The sequence below is a fragment of the Pogona vitticeps genome, chromosome 5 (assembly GCF_051106095.1).
Source record: "Pogona vitticeps strain Pit_001003342236 chromosome 5, PviZW2.1, whole genome shotgun sequence".
Lineage (NCBI taxonomy): Eukaryota > Metazoa > Chordata > Lepidosauria > Squamata > Agamidae > Pogona > Pogona vitticeps.
The window spans coordinates 94,017,506-94,034,920 of record NC_135787.1 but is presented as its reverse complement, the minus strand read 5'-3'; the positions used below and the strand labels follow the sequence as shown (position 1 = coordinate 94,034,920).

At 44.8% G+C, this 17,415-nt stretch overlaps 2 protein-coding genes across 3 annotated transcripts in view; one reads left to right on the top strand and one right to left on the bottom strand.

Annotated features, from left to right (window-relative positions):
- Positions 1-1,475, bottom strand: part of SH3TC1 (SH3 domain and tetratricopeptide repeats 1) — a 50,092-nt gene extending 48,617 nt beyond the window's left edge. For both annotated transcript variants that reach the window (XM_020805791.3, XM_020805794.3), the window contains exon 1: positions 1,361-1,475. The gene's annotated coding sequence lies outside the window, so the exon portion shown is untranslated. The remainder of the gene's footprint in view (positions 1-1,360) is intronic.
- A 9,507-nt stretch (positions 1,476-10,982) lies between these two features.
- Positions 10,983-17,415, top strand: part of ABLIM2 (actin binding LIM protein family member 2) — a 130,663-nt gene continuing 124,230 nt past the window's right edge. The window contains exon 1 of the mRNA XM_020805785.3: positions 10,983-11,144. Coding sequence (XP_020661444.3) covers positions 11,129-11,144 — 16 coding nt within the window. The 5' untranslated portion in view covers positions 10,983-11,128. The remainder of the gene's footprint in view (positions 11,145-17,415) is intronic.

The following is a 17,415-nucleotide window of genomic DNA, read 5'->3' as shown; positions in this document are numbered from 1 at the left end:
TTTTAAGCTGCCTCATTGTTCTGCTCCCATTGACCATTTCCCCTGTAAACCACCATGAAATGGTAGTACCTACTCTCTTCACAATCTTCCAGAACTCTCCAAAAAAAAAAAAAACAAAAAAAACCCCATGGTTCATCCCTATAGGTAATATATCACACTACCACTACTGATCACAACCTCATTGCACTAAACCACTGAGAAAACTAAAGTACAAGGACTGCTTGAAACAATAAACTAATTGGGTGGAATGGATAAATTATTTGAGGAACCAAATCATGCCAAAAACATAATTCTTCCTTATTATCCACCTTTCCTAACATCAACCTATCTGCAGAAATTCTAGTTTAGGAAGCCTGATGCTAACAATCTGTATGGGCAGCATTCTCACACCACAGGAAATTAGAGACTTGTCAATTTCCCTCTTTTTTCATTTTCTGTAGCACCAAGGTGGGGAAAAAATCAACAAGCCTACTTCAAGGCATGCATTTCAACTGGAGGAGGAGGAGGGCTGATACAGCACTTATCCAAGTTTTAAAGGTGCTTCAAATATATTCTGCAGTTGTTACAATCTTGTAAAGTAGGCGTATATTTGTGATCCCCAAGTGGCATGACAGGCAGACTGAAATGGAAGAAATGCAGGCTTAAAGTTGTCCAGGAAATTCACTTGTTACAGTGCTGGAATTAAAAGGAGATTTCTCAGTTGGGTCTAGGGTGTAATTCGACAACAAACACCTGCTTCTTTCTGCTGCTGCTGTTTACATGGGAGAGAGGTGGAAGGGAAGAAAAGAAGCCTTTTCATCCTTCCCAAGCTGCCATTTTCCCAATGCAACCCCTCTCCCAGCTATTTTCCCCTTCTAAATGACCTACAGAGTACATCCTGAAACATTCACTTAAGCAATACAGCTACAGCAGAGGTTGCAGGGGAAATTCACCCGGCCCTTCCTCCCAGCATATCTCCCACACAAAGTGAACTGCTTCCAGCTCTTCACACATCAGAGGAGATATCTGGTTGGGAGCTTATGTTTGCGGCCTCATTCTGTTAATCACCACACTCTGCCAGCTCTCATTTTGACCTACATTGAGGGGAATGTAAAAGAGAGGGAGAAATGGGAAAGGGCTGACTTGAGTTTCTCAAGAATTTATTCTGTGCAAACTCCTGTGTTATAGTAGAAGAGCTCATTTTTACATAAATTTGTAGTCTTTCCCAAACATATTTTAAACTTTTGGTTTTTTGTTTTTTTTTAAAAAACATGTCTGTTCTCTTCCTGCTGAAATGCTTATTAGCTTCCCAATCTATGTAAAGTCAAGACCTAAACTGATAAACCAAAACGTAGGAACAGATAAAGGTGAGGACACTTACCTTTTTCAATCTTGTGGTTTCTCTATTTTCATTCCAGAAACAGAAAGCACGCTTTAGTGCTCTTCTCTGCAATGAGAGCTGATATGTCCCTTCCTGTTGGAGTTCCTCCTCCTACTTTTCCTGTTGGTTCATCTCACATCTGGACTTTTTAGCTCACACAGCAAGTTGACCATTAACAAACACTGTTAATCTTTGAGTCTTTTAAAAATGTTTTAAAATGTCCTATTATTCTTACCCTTTGCTGTTGTTCATCTGAGGTGGTATTTACCTAACTTTCAGACTTGCTAAGGACCAGATAATTTTTATGTCCTGATATTTAAAATCATAGAATTCAAAGAGGGTTAACTTTTTTATATGACTGTACACATCTGAGGTTAATAGAACCCTAAAAAGTACATGAAGCTTTTCCTAATTCATATAAAAACTTTTAGAAAAAAAACTTTTTACTTTCTCAGCTAAAGCCCAGAGGTGGAATCTCAGTGCTGGCTCATATGAAGTCCCAATATAACTAAATGTGAATGAAAAAGCAGTAGTACTGTACTAAAAACCACAACCAAAACCAAAACGGGTGTGTGTGTGTGTGTGTGTGTGTGTCAGTGAAGAGAGAGAGAGAAAAAACATTGTTGCACTTTAAAAGCTAACTACTATATTTTTATATGAGCATGGAATGTATTAAGTCCACTTGATCACATCCATGAAAACTAACATGGCCACTCCCTTGAAAACACTCCTAGGTTTCCCACTGAACAGAATCAAGCAAACAACCCACACACAATCATGTAAATATGCAGTTCAGAGGCATCCAAGCAACATAGCATTGATTTTCAAAGCATTTCATCATCAGTTGTTCTTTCTTGCTCCCACTTCCCAGGCTGCCTTTTAAAACTCATCTTCCAATCCATAAAGTGGTACCTTTATCCATATCTTTAAAGAGTATTTTAGCCATAAAACTTCATATGAGTATTTGAGAAATAACAATGGTCATTGAAACATTATCAGTACTGAGGATTGGGCTCACTCAGCCCAGGTGTTATGTAGTGGGAGAGTGTAATTTTTCAGCATATATCGGTTGAAATCCTGTTCCTGGTGGCAGGTGGTGGAACAATTCTTCTGCAGATTCTACTGGTTCATTGGACTTGCAGTAATTGTGATGCTTACTATGCTAAGCTACAGGATGTCAACTATCAAGTATTAACTAAATCAACTGCTACCCTTTCCTTTTAGACAACCACCTGGCAGACATCCTTCAATTTGTATTCCTGTATCGAGCAGCGCGTTGGACTTGATGACCTGATAGGCCTCTTCCAACTTCTTGATTCTATGATTTCTCTCCTTGCCATTTTCAATACTCACAATGTTACAGTCCTCTGTGGAGTTTTGTGTAGAGCGCTTCATTATACTATACAAACTATATGGCTTAACTGAAGAAACTGAAACAGTGGAGGTCTCATGTCTACCAATGTCTCATGTCTACCAACAATAATTTCATCCAGTGACTTAAAATATCCCATTGTTACACATGATGTTAATAAAAGCTGGGTGCAAAGGGATTACTCTCAAATAAATGTAAACTGTAATTTCCCAGTGTGCAGGGGATCTAGATGCGTCACTGCAATCCATCAGGGACTGGATTGCCATTTCCACTGCTGATAAGTCTCAGCCACTAGAAAGAAGGCAAATTTTGGTATTCAGAATTTGGCAACAGTCCTCTATAGTGCAAGAGGGTGCCAAGATGCCATGTTGGGAATACCCACCCCTTATATTTCTGTTAGACCACAGAACGGCACACAATACTGTTTATTCAACTGTCCAAATTTAGCTCTCTATCTATAAAAATTCCATACACCAAATAATGGTTTTCCCCTACCCACAATCTCTTCCGAATAGCCTGATGTTTCCAACTTTCTTTTAAAGGAAGCTGAGACATATTTCCCCACATATGGAAGGAAATGACAACATTTCCTTTTATTGTTTTCTTCAGAGCCAGCACAGCTTCCAACTTTACTGAATATGCATCCTCTAAAACAATTTCTAAGAACAATAATGTAGTACAGGGGTTCATGTGTATGAGGTCCAAGTTTAAATCCCCAGCAAGGGTGGAATACAAGGCTAAGCTGCCTGCTTCTTAGCCTGCTCAGGGCCTGGTCACATGAAGGAAATGTTCTCTAGTTATCCCCCAGTTAGTTTGTTGTTTATTTTCCTTGTCACACAATGCACAGTCAAGACTGAGACATTTTCCTGGGCAGCAGTGTAACTGCAGAACATTTCCCCATCACCAGGAGGGTTGTGTTAAGTTATACCTTTGTTGTACCAGTGCATTCCTTACCGGGATTACTGATGTGCACAACCTGCTTCGCTTCTTTTCAGTATCGAAGCCAGGATGGTGGCCATCATTACTGTGGCACACATATTATTATTATTATTTTTGTGGATGATACATTGATACATTAGTAGAGGTTTGCCACCACCCTCCTCTTGCCATTACATTACTGGCGAATAATAATCTTTTTATTTCTATGGGAAGATACATTAAACTGTTGGGATGCCAATGTCACTGGGGGTGGGGGTTGCTGTGTAAATATCCCATGTCCATTGTGTGTAATGTATTTCTTCAGGAGCAGCCAGTGCAACACAGGGACACCTTCCTAAACAGAACCCCCTTCCTGATCAATGTTCCCTCTAATGTTGCCCCCAAATCTGCCCCCTCATGCAGGATTCTATTGTGACCAGAACAAAAGGGGCTGGAAACACTTGCTGTGGATGCATAGGGGAGGAGGGAACCATGTTTCTGATATATCGATGTATCGCTAAATATATAAAAACAAATAAATAAATCATGGGGCTGAATTGTCCCTTGAAGCAAAAGAGAAAATAAACTGCTACCATGGTGTAGCCAGCCATAATGATTGAAATAGGAGGAAATAAGTTGGTACCATTAAAAGTTCTTGGGACGTTTGTCCCAGAATATAAGCCATGTGACCACAATTCAGTACAACAGAGATATGGAAAGTACTGTATCAGAAGAACGAGAAAACATTTCCCTCATGCAACCAGGGCCTTAGTCAGAAACTTCCCCCAACAGCAGTATCTCTAAAACACTTAGGTATAAGCTAACTAACCAGCTATCCCAGGACAGCCAGCAACAAGAAAACACTGTTTACAAGGGTGTGGTCTTATAAAGATGGGAGTGGTTTGGGTATTTACCAGGCGGGCTACCACCCTGCAGCATCTACCACTGGAGGCAATTACCTCACTCTTCCTAGTATCAAGTCTGCCTTGCTAAAGCCATAACCACACCCACAGTCCAAGCAACTAGTTATTGGGAGATGCTGCCAAACATTCCTTCTGCCTTGACTCAGCCCCTTTTTTTACCCATAATTACAGAATTCATGGAAAAAAAGAAAAAATCCAAGTGGTAAGAAAGCATGGGAGATGTATTTGCGAAGGCTTTCACGGCTGAGATCTAATGGTTGTTGTGTGTTTTTTGGACTCCTTGGCCGTGTTCTGAAGGTTGTTCTTCCTGACATTTCGCCAGTCTCTGTGGCTGGCATCTTCAGAGGACAGGAGTCAGAAACAGAACACAGACACAACAATCAAAAGCATGGGAGAGTTACAAGTACAGTAGACAATTTTGTCTTGATTACTCCTAAATTTCCAAAGACACCAGGCAACTGCTGTTCGATGATGATGATGATGATGATGATGATGATGATGAATTGCAGGATAAAAGATGCTGTTGGAAGCTCCCCAAAAGTAGGGTTACCAGGTCTCAGGGTGTGACCTGGAGTTTCAGAAACTGCTGTATTTCTCTGGATCTTCAGGAGGGCTCACAAATCTCAGAAAGAGTGGACCTGAAGGAGGAGTTGGGTTTAATTTTTGTGGTTTTAAAATGTGGCAGGCACTCTCCATCCATTCCCTGCTGGCACCAGACCCCACCTGCTCAGTGCAAATGTATTTGTGTGTTGCACTTGTGGAACATCAACACATGAAAATGCAGGATTGTGCAGGGAGGACTGGGGTGAAAGATAGTGGGTCTGTGTACTTCAGTCTATTATGCCTTTCAGAGCAAGGCAAGGAATCGACCACCTTGAGTTACTCTGGGTAGACCCTGCAATTTGACCAGAGTGTTGGAACAGGTGTTTGGAAGAAAGCTGAGTGGTTCTACCAGTCTTAGTTCTGCCACCTTGGAATCTAATAGTGCATAATATTTTAAAAGGTCTAGAAAAAGACCAAATAATATACAAAACAAGAGTAGCACTTGGAACTTGAAAAGGGATCAGCAGCATTCTCTAGCTCTCCAAGTAAGAGATGGGGAAGAGATAGACAGGAAGCCACAGTGACACTTGGGAGGAAGGCTGCCACAGGGCAGACAGGAGGTCGTTGCCAGCACCAGCCAAGGTGTGCCGATTACCTGTGGAAGGCCCCATATTCCTTTTGTAGACGTCAGATTTATTTGGTTTCTGTAGAGTATAATTTTATTTTGTGCTGGGCCTTTTTCTCTCTCTCCTGTTTAGGTCTAAGTCAATTAACTCCTTTTGTTCATGTTGTTTTATTTAATGGCTGAAGTCCTCTTGCTTAAGGGTTTAAGCAAGTTAAGTAAGTTACTAGAGCAACCTGCTCTAGTAAGTTACACTAGGGTAGGTCAGTTTGAATCAGTGGAACTTATGGAGGATTTGAATCACTGCTGATTCAATGGGTCTACTCTAGTTGTGACTTGCTCAATATTGTATGGATCCATGTTTTTACTATTTATTTTCAAAGAAGTAGACTTTCTCGTATATGTTATTCTGTATAACAAACCAAAACAAAAGCATTGTGGCACCTCTAAAACTGAGTTTTATTTCTTCTGAGGAAATGGATTCTAATCTACAAAAGCTTTAACTAAAATAAATCTGTTAGTCATAAAGATGCCACAGTGCTTTGATTTGTTTTAATTACATATCGACTGTCTATTGACACTGTCGTCGTCGTTTAGTCATGTCCGACTCTTCGTGACCCCATGGACCAGAGCACGCCAGGCCCTCCTATCTTCTACTGCCTCCCGGAGTTGTGTCAAATTCATGTTGGTTGCTTCGCAGACACTGTCCAGCCATCTCATCCTCGGTCGTCCCCTTCTCCTCTTGCCATGAGAAACATAGGTGTTTGGTTTCATGATGCCGGGTGAAAGTCCTGAAGAGACCTCGTTGCCAGTAGGAGATTCTGGCGCAGAGATCTCGAGCCTTGATCCAGAGGATCTTGTTCGGGACTATACGGGGTCACCTCCTCAAAGGCCACAGAAGGGCCACTACACTGTAGCTATTTGTATTTTTTTCCATAGCCTAGGAGCCATACTCTTCCAATATTCTCTGGATTGTTGCCATTACATGACTTAATTATGTCACAATATGATCACTTTTGATGTTTTCCGTATAAATAGAGGCTAGGACATTAATAGCCCCTCAGAAAATCAATTTGAAAAGGGCATGATAGCTATTTTCCAAGCAAGAATCTAAGAGGAATATTCCTTTTAATTGTTACCAACAAAAACATTGCATCAGGTTATTTCTAGCATGTGATGCACTTCAGAATAATACATTCAGGTAGGGCTGCATCATTTCACACCCTTCTGGACAAATTCCTGTCCATTAAGAATGTTAAAGTACTAGAATTGTATATGCTGAGTGATAAACATGATTCCAATACTGTACAGTATTCTAAATTGCCTTGCTGTTACTTCAAGGCATCAAACCCAGTGTTTCCCCTTGTCTGGTTATTTTTCATGCTGTGTCCACTTGCAGAGTGTTTCAGTGTCGTCAAGTGCTGCTGATGCATGTGACAGAGGAAGGCTCCATGATGAAGGACCCCAACACTGCGCGGCAACCAGTGAGTGGACCAGGTGATTCTGGGAGGAGGGAATGGACCTCTGCGGCACCCATGGTGCCACTATTTGTATTCACATATCCAGGGATATGAATATGAACAGCCCATGTCTACATCTGGATTATTTTAGCTATTACTGGGTGGATCATTTTGCCTATCTGGATTTGGCCCTCAAAGACCAAAGCATAATATAGATGTGCACAGGGTACACTGTAAACAAGTGCAGTTTATGAGGTAATACAGAATCATTTCTTATCACAAAGTGCATTTGTTAGAGGCTCAAACCTTGGCTTCCAGTTTCCTAACTTTGTGGAACATGAACCAAAATGAAATCAATTTCACTTTCGTCTTAGACCAATGGATTATCTGACCACTGAATAATAATTATCTGCAAAAGTATTTATGATATGATCCTGACCTTGAGAAGCAGGCAGCAATACAACATAGCTGGATCAGAAAAATCAGTGGTGTAAGTGAGGAAGACTTGATCTAAAAACTACTCAACTGGATTCATTAAAGAGAGATTCTCCTCTGGAAACCAATGCACTCCTCTTTAAACTGTGAACCTCACAACCCTCCCTGCCAGCTCACCAGCCCAGGAACTGATTGTGAGGCAATGAAATGCAAGGCTCAGATCAAAGGACTATTTCCTTACAATCTTCACTCTAGGTCCAGCCCAAGATTTAAAAAAATCTTGTGTGAGTTCCAGGCCTTGATTGGGTAAATTGTTTGCTTTACAGCCTGGAAAGTTGCCTTTAATAAAGCAATGCGTTATGTAACTTATTAGAAGTTCCCCTACAAAGTAACTTTTTCATGTTACCACTACATACTCTTTAGGAGTAATTCATCATATTGCTGTTGTTTTTTCATTACTTTGAATGAAAAAGTCACAGGCCCCAGGTGTGGAGGATAGGATTCAAACAGTTAACAAGCTGCAAACCAAACTGATTTTCCCTCACTCTCTGCTGGCTCCTGTGAGGTGGGTTAAAGCAGTGGTTCTTAACCTTGGGTGAATCAGGTGTTTTTGAACTGCAACTCCCAGAAACCCCAGCCAGCACAGCTGGTGGTGAAGGCTTCTGGGAGTTGCAGTCCAAAAACACTTGAGTAACCTAAGGTTAAGAACCACTGCTTTAACTGGGTTAAAGCACATTAACCTGTGAAACTTGATTTCCCCATCTGACTTCTCAGCATTTTTCCTGCCATCTAATTGTATCCTGCTTCTTCAACCCATTCAGCCCAGAAAAATTAGGACATAATGGATTTATATTAACTTCCAATGCTTTATTTTTGACACTAGTTGCAAGCATATTTTAGAAACAATGACATATTATATAAAATGTTATTTTTTTTACTTTGATTGACAGTAACTATAGTTATTCCAACCAGCTTTCTACATGAATTTCACCAAACCCACTGCCTCTATCTTTGTCAATCCAAATTATTCATGTTAGCATGGTCAGTAGCTTGGCACTGTCCTCTTTCTCACAGATCGGAGAAACTACCTCCTTGTTCATTTTTAAAGGTGTATTTCAATTTATGTTTGAAGTACTTTTATGTTTTAGTTACAATTTTGTAAGGCAAGGCATACATTTAATTGATATTTGGTACCTGTTGGTACCAAACAGGCTGCAGTCCTGTTGCTTAACATCACAAGTCACAACTAGACATAGGCTATTTGTATCCCTGTGGCTATGAATATGAAAAGTGTCACCAGAGGTGCCACAGAGGTCCATTCTCCCCCCCCCCCCGAATCATCTGGTACACTCACTAGTCCCCATGCAGGACCTTTGTCATCGTTGTTGTGCTAATCACAGAAGGAGCCTGGCTGGCTCTTACCCACCTCCCCATGCAGCTGACCATTCATCAACTGAGTGGGAAGACTCCCCACCCTGCCTCCTTGCCACAGTGGTCGGGTGTGCAGGAATGTGGGGAAGAGCCAACCAGGCACCTTCCATGATTGGCATGATGGCGAAGGACCCCAGTGCAGCACAGCAACTAGTGAGTGGACTGGGTGGTTCAGAGTGGGGGAGGAAATGGAACTCCATGGCACCTGTGGTGCTGCTATTCCTGTTCATACCCCTAGGGATTTGAATACAAATAGCCCAAGTCACAACAAATTCACTGAATCAATGCAATTTATGGAGAAGCTGACTCACAAAATCCCCACTGTTTCAATAGGTCTAGTTGTGTTTTTCAATGTTGCAAAATCAGATTTCAGCCAGTAGTTGGAAAACCCCTTCACAAGGTAATCCCTTCCAAGTGCAGTGTTTAATTTCCTCCATGGAAGTGAAGAACAGCAATTCAAACATAAGAAAAGAAAAAGTATGTTAAGTAATTCCATTGCAGTGGAAAATAAAGCATCTCTTGACCCTGGTAATGGTAGCACTGGGAATTCCCCTCCAAGTTTCATGATTACACTTAATGAAACTGGACCATCAGGCCTAATGCTAAGCTTGTTGTCTATTCTTCTGTTGGTCATGATCTTAAGCCCTTTGTGCCCGTTATAATGAATCCGTCAAAAAGGATATACAAAAGCTAAAGCAATCTTGCAACCAAATATTGCCTGAAAAAAAATCAGAGCAAATGAGCTGACCAACATATCTAAACACCACTAAAATTAGATCCCAAAAATATTCTCTCATTGGGATAAAAAGAGGCTTTGGAGGATTAATTTATGGAACTAGCTTCAGTCGTTTAGGTATCTGGCTGTAGAGCCAGGTCAGAAGTGTACTTCCGCACTGTCCCTCCCTGCTAGGGACCAAACTCAATGACTCATTCCAATTCTGCAGTTCTAACATTAAAATTATAAACTGAACCACGATTTTCTTTGTTTGCAGAATGGATAGTTTTGCTTTACTTTTATCTATACAGTATCCCTATTAATGCAACTAGGCTAAACCATATCAGTTCTTCTTCATCTGCATATCTGAAACACAGATTCTATTCTGACCAAGCAACTAAAGTGACGCACCCCAACACGACCCTTGGGCGACATCTACCTGGATGTGACGGGGAGAATGGCCCCTTAAGAGATACAACCGCATCTCCTCCCTTCAGAAGCACTGGCCTTGCACAATATGGAGGAACGGATCGACCGCCCCAGGCCACGTTTAGGGATACGGCGCGGGGGTTTCTGAGTCTCCTGTTAGCTTCGGCTTACTGAGACAGGGAGCCTGTCCCCTGCCTATGAGGCACCAGCCCCCCCCCTCTCTCGGGGCTTCGGTCTGACGCAGGGCAAATAAATGCACGGCCCGAATGCCGCTCATCGCCCACATGCCGAGCGAGGAGTCGGGCAGGACAGGACAGGCGTGCCTCACGCTCCAAGCTCAACATCCAGCCTTGCAACAGGGATATTATACGCTTGACACCGAGTGAAAAAAAGATCATCCGTCACGCGGCTACAGCAGGAGGTGGCGGCGCCCCGGATACTGCAGCTGTCTTCACAGGGGCAGGCAGGGCTCCCAAGCCAGCCGCTGGCCCCTCGCGGAGAGCCCGGCCGCCCCGCTCCGCTCCGCTCCGCTCCCACGGCCGCCTTAGGGCGAGGCTGTTTGCGACTGCAAAGCCGGCGGGCGGGCGGGCGGAGGGAGTCGCACGCCCGCCCGGTCCCCGTCCCCCGTTCCGCGTCCCCTCCCTGCCACACGCCCCGCCTTCTTCGGTGCCGGAGATCGACCGCCCGAGAGCTGGCGCGGCAGCCGCGCTGAGGGGCTGCGCCTGGCCGGGCCTGCCTTGGGAGGAGAAGGAGGGGAGCGGCCGGCGCCCCTCGCAGGGGGCAAGCGCCGCCCGGGGGTCGAGCCTCGCGGCGGAGAGACCCGGCTGCGTAACAGGTGCCCCGGGGGATGCCTCCTCCTTCTTCGCCGGCCCGAGCGACGGTGGCCACTCGGCGGTAGCTGCAGGTGGAAGCGACGCAACATGAGCACCGGCACAGGTAAGGCGGCGGCCTCCTCATCCTCGTCATCCAGCGAGGGAGAGGCCGAAGTGGGGCAGCGGGCTGGGTGCCGGGCGCCTGCCAGGAATATTTCGGGGGAGGGAGAGGGAGAGGGGCATTTCAGAAAAGCGCCCCGGCCTTAGGCGTGGTGTTGTAATGCAGCTCCGTTGGGGAGGGAGGGAGGGAGGCACGGAAGGGAATTTCCGCAGTTGTTTCCCCCCCACCCCCACCCCCAACTGCGGCTGCCATCGCTCAGCTTGAACCGGGGTGGGGTGCGCAAGATGGTGCTCAGGAGCGATGGATGCGCCAAGCCCTGCCCGCGAGAGGCGCCGGAGACCTCCTCGTCTCCCGTCGTCTCCTCCGCCCGTCCGCCCGCCCGCCTCCCTCTGTCTCGCTCAGGCGAGGAGCATCCTTCCGGCTCGGGCTCCCGAGGCGCCCGTCTGGACGGAGAAACGGCAGCCACCTGGGGCCGGGCGGGGCTGGACCGTTTAAACAGCCCGAGGGCCAAGCCTTCTGTGAAGGGGGGACCTCCGGGAGCGGGGATCCATTCCTCCAAGGAAGTGCCTCGGATCGCTCCGAGATTGCGGCAGCGCCGGGTAGGGACTGCTTGGGCCGCCTGAACCCGCCGGTCTCGGAGGAAAACGTCTCTTTCCCCAGTTCCCACCGCCAGCCTCCGCTGGTGGTGGAGGCGCTTAATAGGCCTGCTTCAGAGCAACAGCGTAGGTAGGTAGGTAGGTAGGTAGGTAGGTAGGTAGGTAGGTAGGTAGGTAGGTAGGTAGGTAGGTAGGTAGGTAGGTAGGTAGGTAGGTAGGTAGGGTGTTATTGTAGGCGGCAGCGCGGCCGAGGGCGGTGCTATTATAAGCGACGCGGGGGCGTCAGGCTCCGTTCGTGAGCGATCGTGCCCGGCCGGGGCTATGTTTGGAGGCGAGTGAAGTTGAAAGGGCTGGTTTGTTGTTCCGTTTGCTCTTGTCTTGCAGGATCTTTCCTTGTTACCTTTCCTCCAGAATTGATGTTATTCACTAGATGATCGCTCTTGATGTTTTGCAATAGAAGTAAATGCTAGGGACATTAATGCTAGGACTTAATGGTGACACAATATGATCACTTTTGGTGTTTTCCGTATAAATAGAGGCTAGGACATTAATAGCCCCTCAGAAAATCAATTTGAAAAAAGGCATGATAGCTATTTCCAAGCAAGAATCTAAGAGGAATATTCCTTCTAACTGTCACCAACAAAAACAATGCATCAGGTTATTTCTAGCATGTGATACACTTCAGAATACAGTGGTGCCTCAGTTTATGACCATAATCCATTTCAGAAGATGGACATAACTTGAAATGGTCATAATTTCCCATTGAAATTCATTGGAACACGATTAATCCATTCCAGCATTTTTTTTAAAAAGGTACACAGAAAGCCCTATTGGAAGGTGCTAGGGCTTTAAAAATAACCAAAAATAGAGCAAGCCCCTGAGCCCCCCAGCCAGGTTCAGCCTCCCAGCGCCAGGACGGCACCACCACAACTCAGGGCGACAAGGGGACCAGGCCTGATTCCTCCACGCAGGGAGGCGAAGGCTCCGGGCAGGTCCGTCTCTCCCAAGCGCGCCACAGAAGGCAAGCAAAGCTCGGGACTGAGCGTCTGGCGAAGCAGCCAAGAGGGAAGGTCGGCCCGGGGAAACGCTGGGGCGCCCGAGTGCTCCCTGGGGTGTGGGTGGCGGGGGCTTCCGAGAGCTCGCCATACTGACCTCAATAGGTTTGACGGGGTTGGAGGAAAGTGGCTGCAGGTATCCCGGAGGAGCCCATTGGGCAGCAGCGGCGCTCGCCTGGCCGCACAGCTTTCCGTCGGTGGCGCCTTCCGCTCCAGCAACAGCTTTCGAGCCTTCGCCTCCCTGCATGGAGGAATCAGGTCCGGTCCCCTTGTCGCCCTGAGTTGCGGGAGGCTGAGCCTGGCCAGGGCACTCCAGCCGCTCACCCCAGCCTCGCCCTCCGGGCAACTGTCCCAGATGCCCCCCAGCCTGCAGGGGTCTGGACTGGCTAGGGGACTCCTTCTCTAACCGTTGGGATGAAAGAGCTACTGTCCAAAGAAGCAGCCTCTTCACCACCAACGGTTAGCAATTTGAATTTCCTGCCCTTTTCCCCTGCCTCTTTTTTGTTCATAAGTGGAAACTCCATCCGCAAGTAGAAGCAAAATATGGCAGCTGGAGCTGGTCGTACGTCGAAATGGTCATAATTAGGGATGTGCGTAAGTCGGGGCACCACTGTAATACATTCAGGTAGGACTGCACCCTTTCACACCTTTCTGGACAAATTCCTGTTCACCAAGGATGTTAAAGTACTAGAATTGTATATGCTGAGTGTGATCCGGTGCTTCTCTTTCCAGGGACGATCCCCAAGTTTGCGCGGGAAAGAGAGACGGAGGCTGGTTTGAATGTTTAACAGGATCTATTTTATTCTTTAACACATCTAATTCAACAGCTTCTAATGGGTCAATTAAACTTAATTCAGGCAAAATCTTGTAGCTTCTTACTTTAACATCAGGGGTTGTCCAGTCACTCCTCACATTGGGGCTGGCCCAAATTGTTCCCTGTCCATCATGGGCCTCCAAGGAGTACTTCGCACTGCACACACTGTGCCACAGCAGGGGTGTCTCGCCCAATCCCCCTCGCGCTGCTGCCAGAGTAAAGAGGGATTGGAACAAATCACTTTCCGCCCCCCCCCCCCTGTTGGTTGCATGGGTACACGACCACCGTCCATTCCAGCGATTCAAGGCTTTCCCTCTCTGCACCTTTACCTTCCGGATCAGGTAGCAGACCTCCTTCGGTATGCACATTGGGGAACTCCTTCAGCAATCCACATATATCTCCCTGTTCATAGTCTTTCTTTATCTGGACCGCCTGGTCCCTCTTTCCTCTCCTTATATTTTGTCCATTACATGCCACCAAACGTGAGCTCTCTCTCCCTCTTTTAACACCTCCTCCCACACAATTAAGTCTAGCTCCTCCCCCTTGTCATCGGCTACAGACACCTCTAATGCCACTTTCCTGTCTATCCCCTCTTGATCTATTTCCACCAACACCCCCTCTAAACATCTGTGTTCTTCCTCCATGACGGACATCTCAGAGGACGGCGCATTAGCGTCTCCTTGCTCACACTCAATGATAAAACATGTTTCTAGTAATCTAAAATGCCTTGGCTGTTACTTCAAGGCATCAAAGCCAGTTTTTCCCCACTGCCTCCCCTTGTCTGATTATTTTTTATGCTGTGTCCACTTGCAGAGTGTTTCAGTGTCGTCAAGTGCTGCTGGTGCATGTGACAGAGGAAGGCTCCATGAAGCAGCTGGCAAACTCTTCTCTTTCTGGAATACTTGCCACTTTTACCTCCTCCCCCTGGATGCAGTGCTGCTGCTACATGACCTGCACCTAGGGTGCCATTAAAAACAAAAGAGGTTAATATTATGGAGGGTAGATGTTTATGAGAAAGAGAAGTGTGTCCAGTGGGCAGAGTGCTACATATAAACCAGGGAGGTTTGGGTTCATATCCCTTCTGTATCACCAGCTTTACCAAATTACTTTGGGCCTAGTTCTCAGCCTATGCCACTTCACAGGTTGTGAGGACAAATGGTTGTGAGGCTATTATAGTGGGATGACCACACATTTTCCTTGTAGGAGAGGTGCATTTCAGGCCTTGTCATTTTCCTCTCCTTTTGCCAAACATTTGATTGGTAGTATTTTAACTTGCATCAGCTGCTTACACTTTTGTCCTGCAACACAATCTCTTTTTCCATTACTTTAGTACTTTTCCTTCATGTGCCCTTTGTGTTTGTGCCAAAGTGCAAATGCACCAGTTTTTTTAAAAATGCAAAATGAATACTCATGGAATTGTAGCTGCTGAGGATCAGCATTACCCACGCCACAGAATGTATATTTGATTTAGGATTAATAAGATCAGAATTGCAGTTACTGGGAATCATATTGCAAACTTGGTTCAGGTCATGCTGGATAGCTCAATTAGGTAGGTTGGGATTTTGGTTCCCCGCTGTTCCTCCCTGATAGGGTCTGAACTCAGTGCTCCATAGGTCCCCTTCCAGCTCTGCAGTTTTAAGATTATTATTAAGTACTTTACTTGCTGGAACAAAAATAGGCATCCCCGATTCAGGGAATTTATTGGCCATTATTTTGTTCATAGGAGCAAAAGTGGCAGAGGTCTGACGTGAGAAAATTCCCAAGGTGCTGTGGTTCATGAATGGCTAATTTAAAAAATGAATTAGACAAAGTCATAAACTATGTACTTAAGAACAGAAGTGCATTGGACATCGCATCTAGCTGACAAACTGGCAAACTTAATGTTATGGTTTCATGCACATTGCAGACGTTTAGGTTGTGACAGGATTCTTTTTATGTCAGAGGTGGGCAACCTGCAACCTTTGACATCATTTGAGATGTCCTTCCTTAAAAGCCATTAGTTAAGATCTCTGGCAAGAACATATGTTCTTGCCCTTATCAGTCCTGCTGGACAAGGAGGAAGGGAAAGGAGGAAGAGAAGGCAATAGATTGAGATGGGGGGGGGGGAACGGAAGTCGAAGGAGTAGACCTGCCAATTTTTAATTTTGCCCCCATCCACTCCCTATCACTTAACGCCCTGTCCACTTCTGTGCAGCTCTTGCCAGAACAAGTGCACACAGTACCAGGCTTGCATGATAACTTATTTTGTCAACAACATGTACTGTAATTTGTACCTCTAAAAAGAATGTAGTTGAGAATATTTTGTTTAATGTTCTTTGTACAGTCAATGAAAATGTTGTTTCTGATGGCTTATCCCGTCTGCATGTAGAACAGAAGCTGTGGCTATCAACACTTTGTGTTGGCTAAAGGAAGATCAGTATTTATAAATGGATGGATGAAGTCTCTTTGCTGGCAGTCAGAGAATACTCAGTGTTTTAGAAATTACAAGCTTTTAATAGAATTTGGAATGAGATTATAAAAAGTATTCCTTGGTAGCTTAAGTTTCCTTTTCCAATGTTTTCCTTTGCTTTTTTCATTTTGGAAAGTCACTTACATTAATTATATAGTACTTACAGTTGAAGCTTTTTAATGAATTATAACTTTTACATGCATTTTAGGATGTTAGATATATTTCTCCACATTTCACACACATATACAGAAAATGGTATGGAGCTACCGTATTTTTCAGTGTATTAGATGCTACTTTTTCCTAAAATCATTACACTAAAATTTGAGGGCCGTCTTATACACAGAAGTAAGCCAAGGAGAGAACAAAACAGCCTATACCTTGCCTCTCTAAACAGGCTTCCTTCAGTCATGAGGCTTAGCTTCCTACAGTCAGGAGACTTAGCTTCCTACAGTCATGAGCCTTATGGAACTGACATCACCTGATGCTGAACAAACCAATTAGAACACACCTTGTTGGAGGTGGAGCCTGTAGGCTCAGATGCAACAGGGACTTGTAATGTCCAAGTGTTCTGAGCCCAGAGGCTGATATACTCAACAGTAAGTTTTCTTAATTTTGGGGTTAGAAAAGTGGGAGGGTGTCTTATAAATGGGGTGTCTTATAAATGGAAAAATACGGTACTTCATGGGCAACAATAGAAAGCTTCCCTCCCATGCTGGGCCATTTATAACATGATGTGGCTATTATAAAGTCCCCAAGCATGCTGATTGCTCCCAGAAGTACAGGATAGAGTCCCATAGGAGGCCATGGAAGAGAAGGAGCTCCTGGATGTTCATGTGGACAATGTAAAGATGATTCTAATAAGATTATTTTAGCCTTAGCAGGGTTTAAATGAGGCTTTAAAACTATCAGCATGGAGCTGAGGTAGAATCTGGCTCTAGTGGGACAGTGTATGTGTTTATAGGATTACTCCAACGCATTCACGGAGGTTCAATGATTATTCAAAGGACAGAGGTGTGTGTCCTGAAGCAAGAAGAGCTGTAGAGAAGCAAGAAGCTAATTTGCATCTGAAGAGACAGGTTGTATATTTTGACAGTTGGGCTGTAACTTAAGAAAAGCTTATGTTGAACTCCGTATTTTCACCAGTTGTTACTTTCTAATAAAGAACATTTCATTTTTTCATTCTTCAAGCGCTTGGTCTAGAGCAGGGCTGGGCAATTAATTTCTATAGGGGGGCACATGAAAAATCTGAACTGTGTTCAGGGGTCGAACCAACTTTACTTAAAAAAATGAAACAGTGATGTTATGATTGTTTTTATTTTAATCTTGTTAATCTTTGCAAATACTAAAGAGTTTTTTTGCG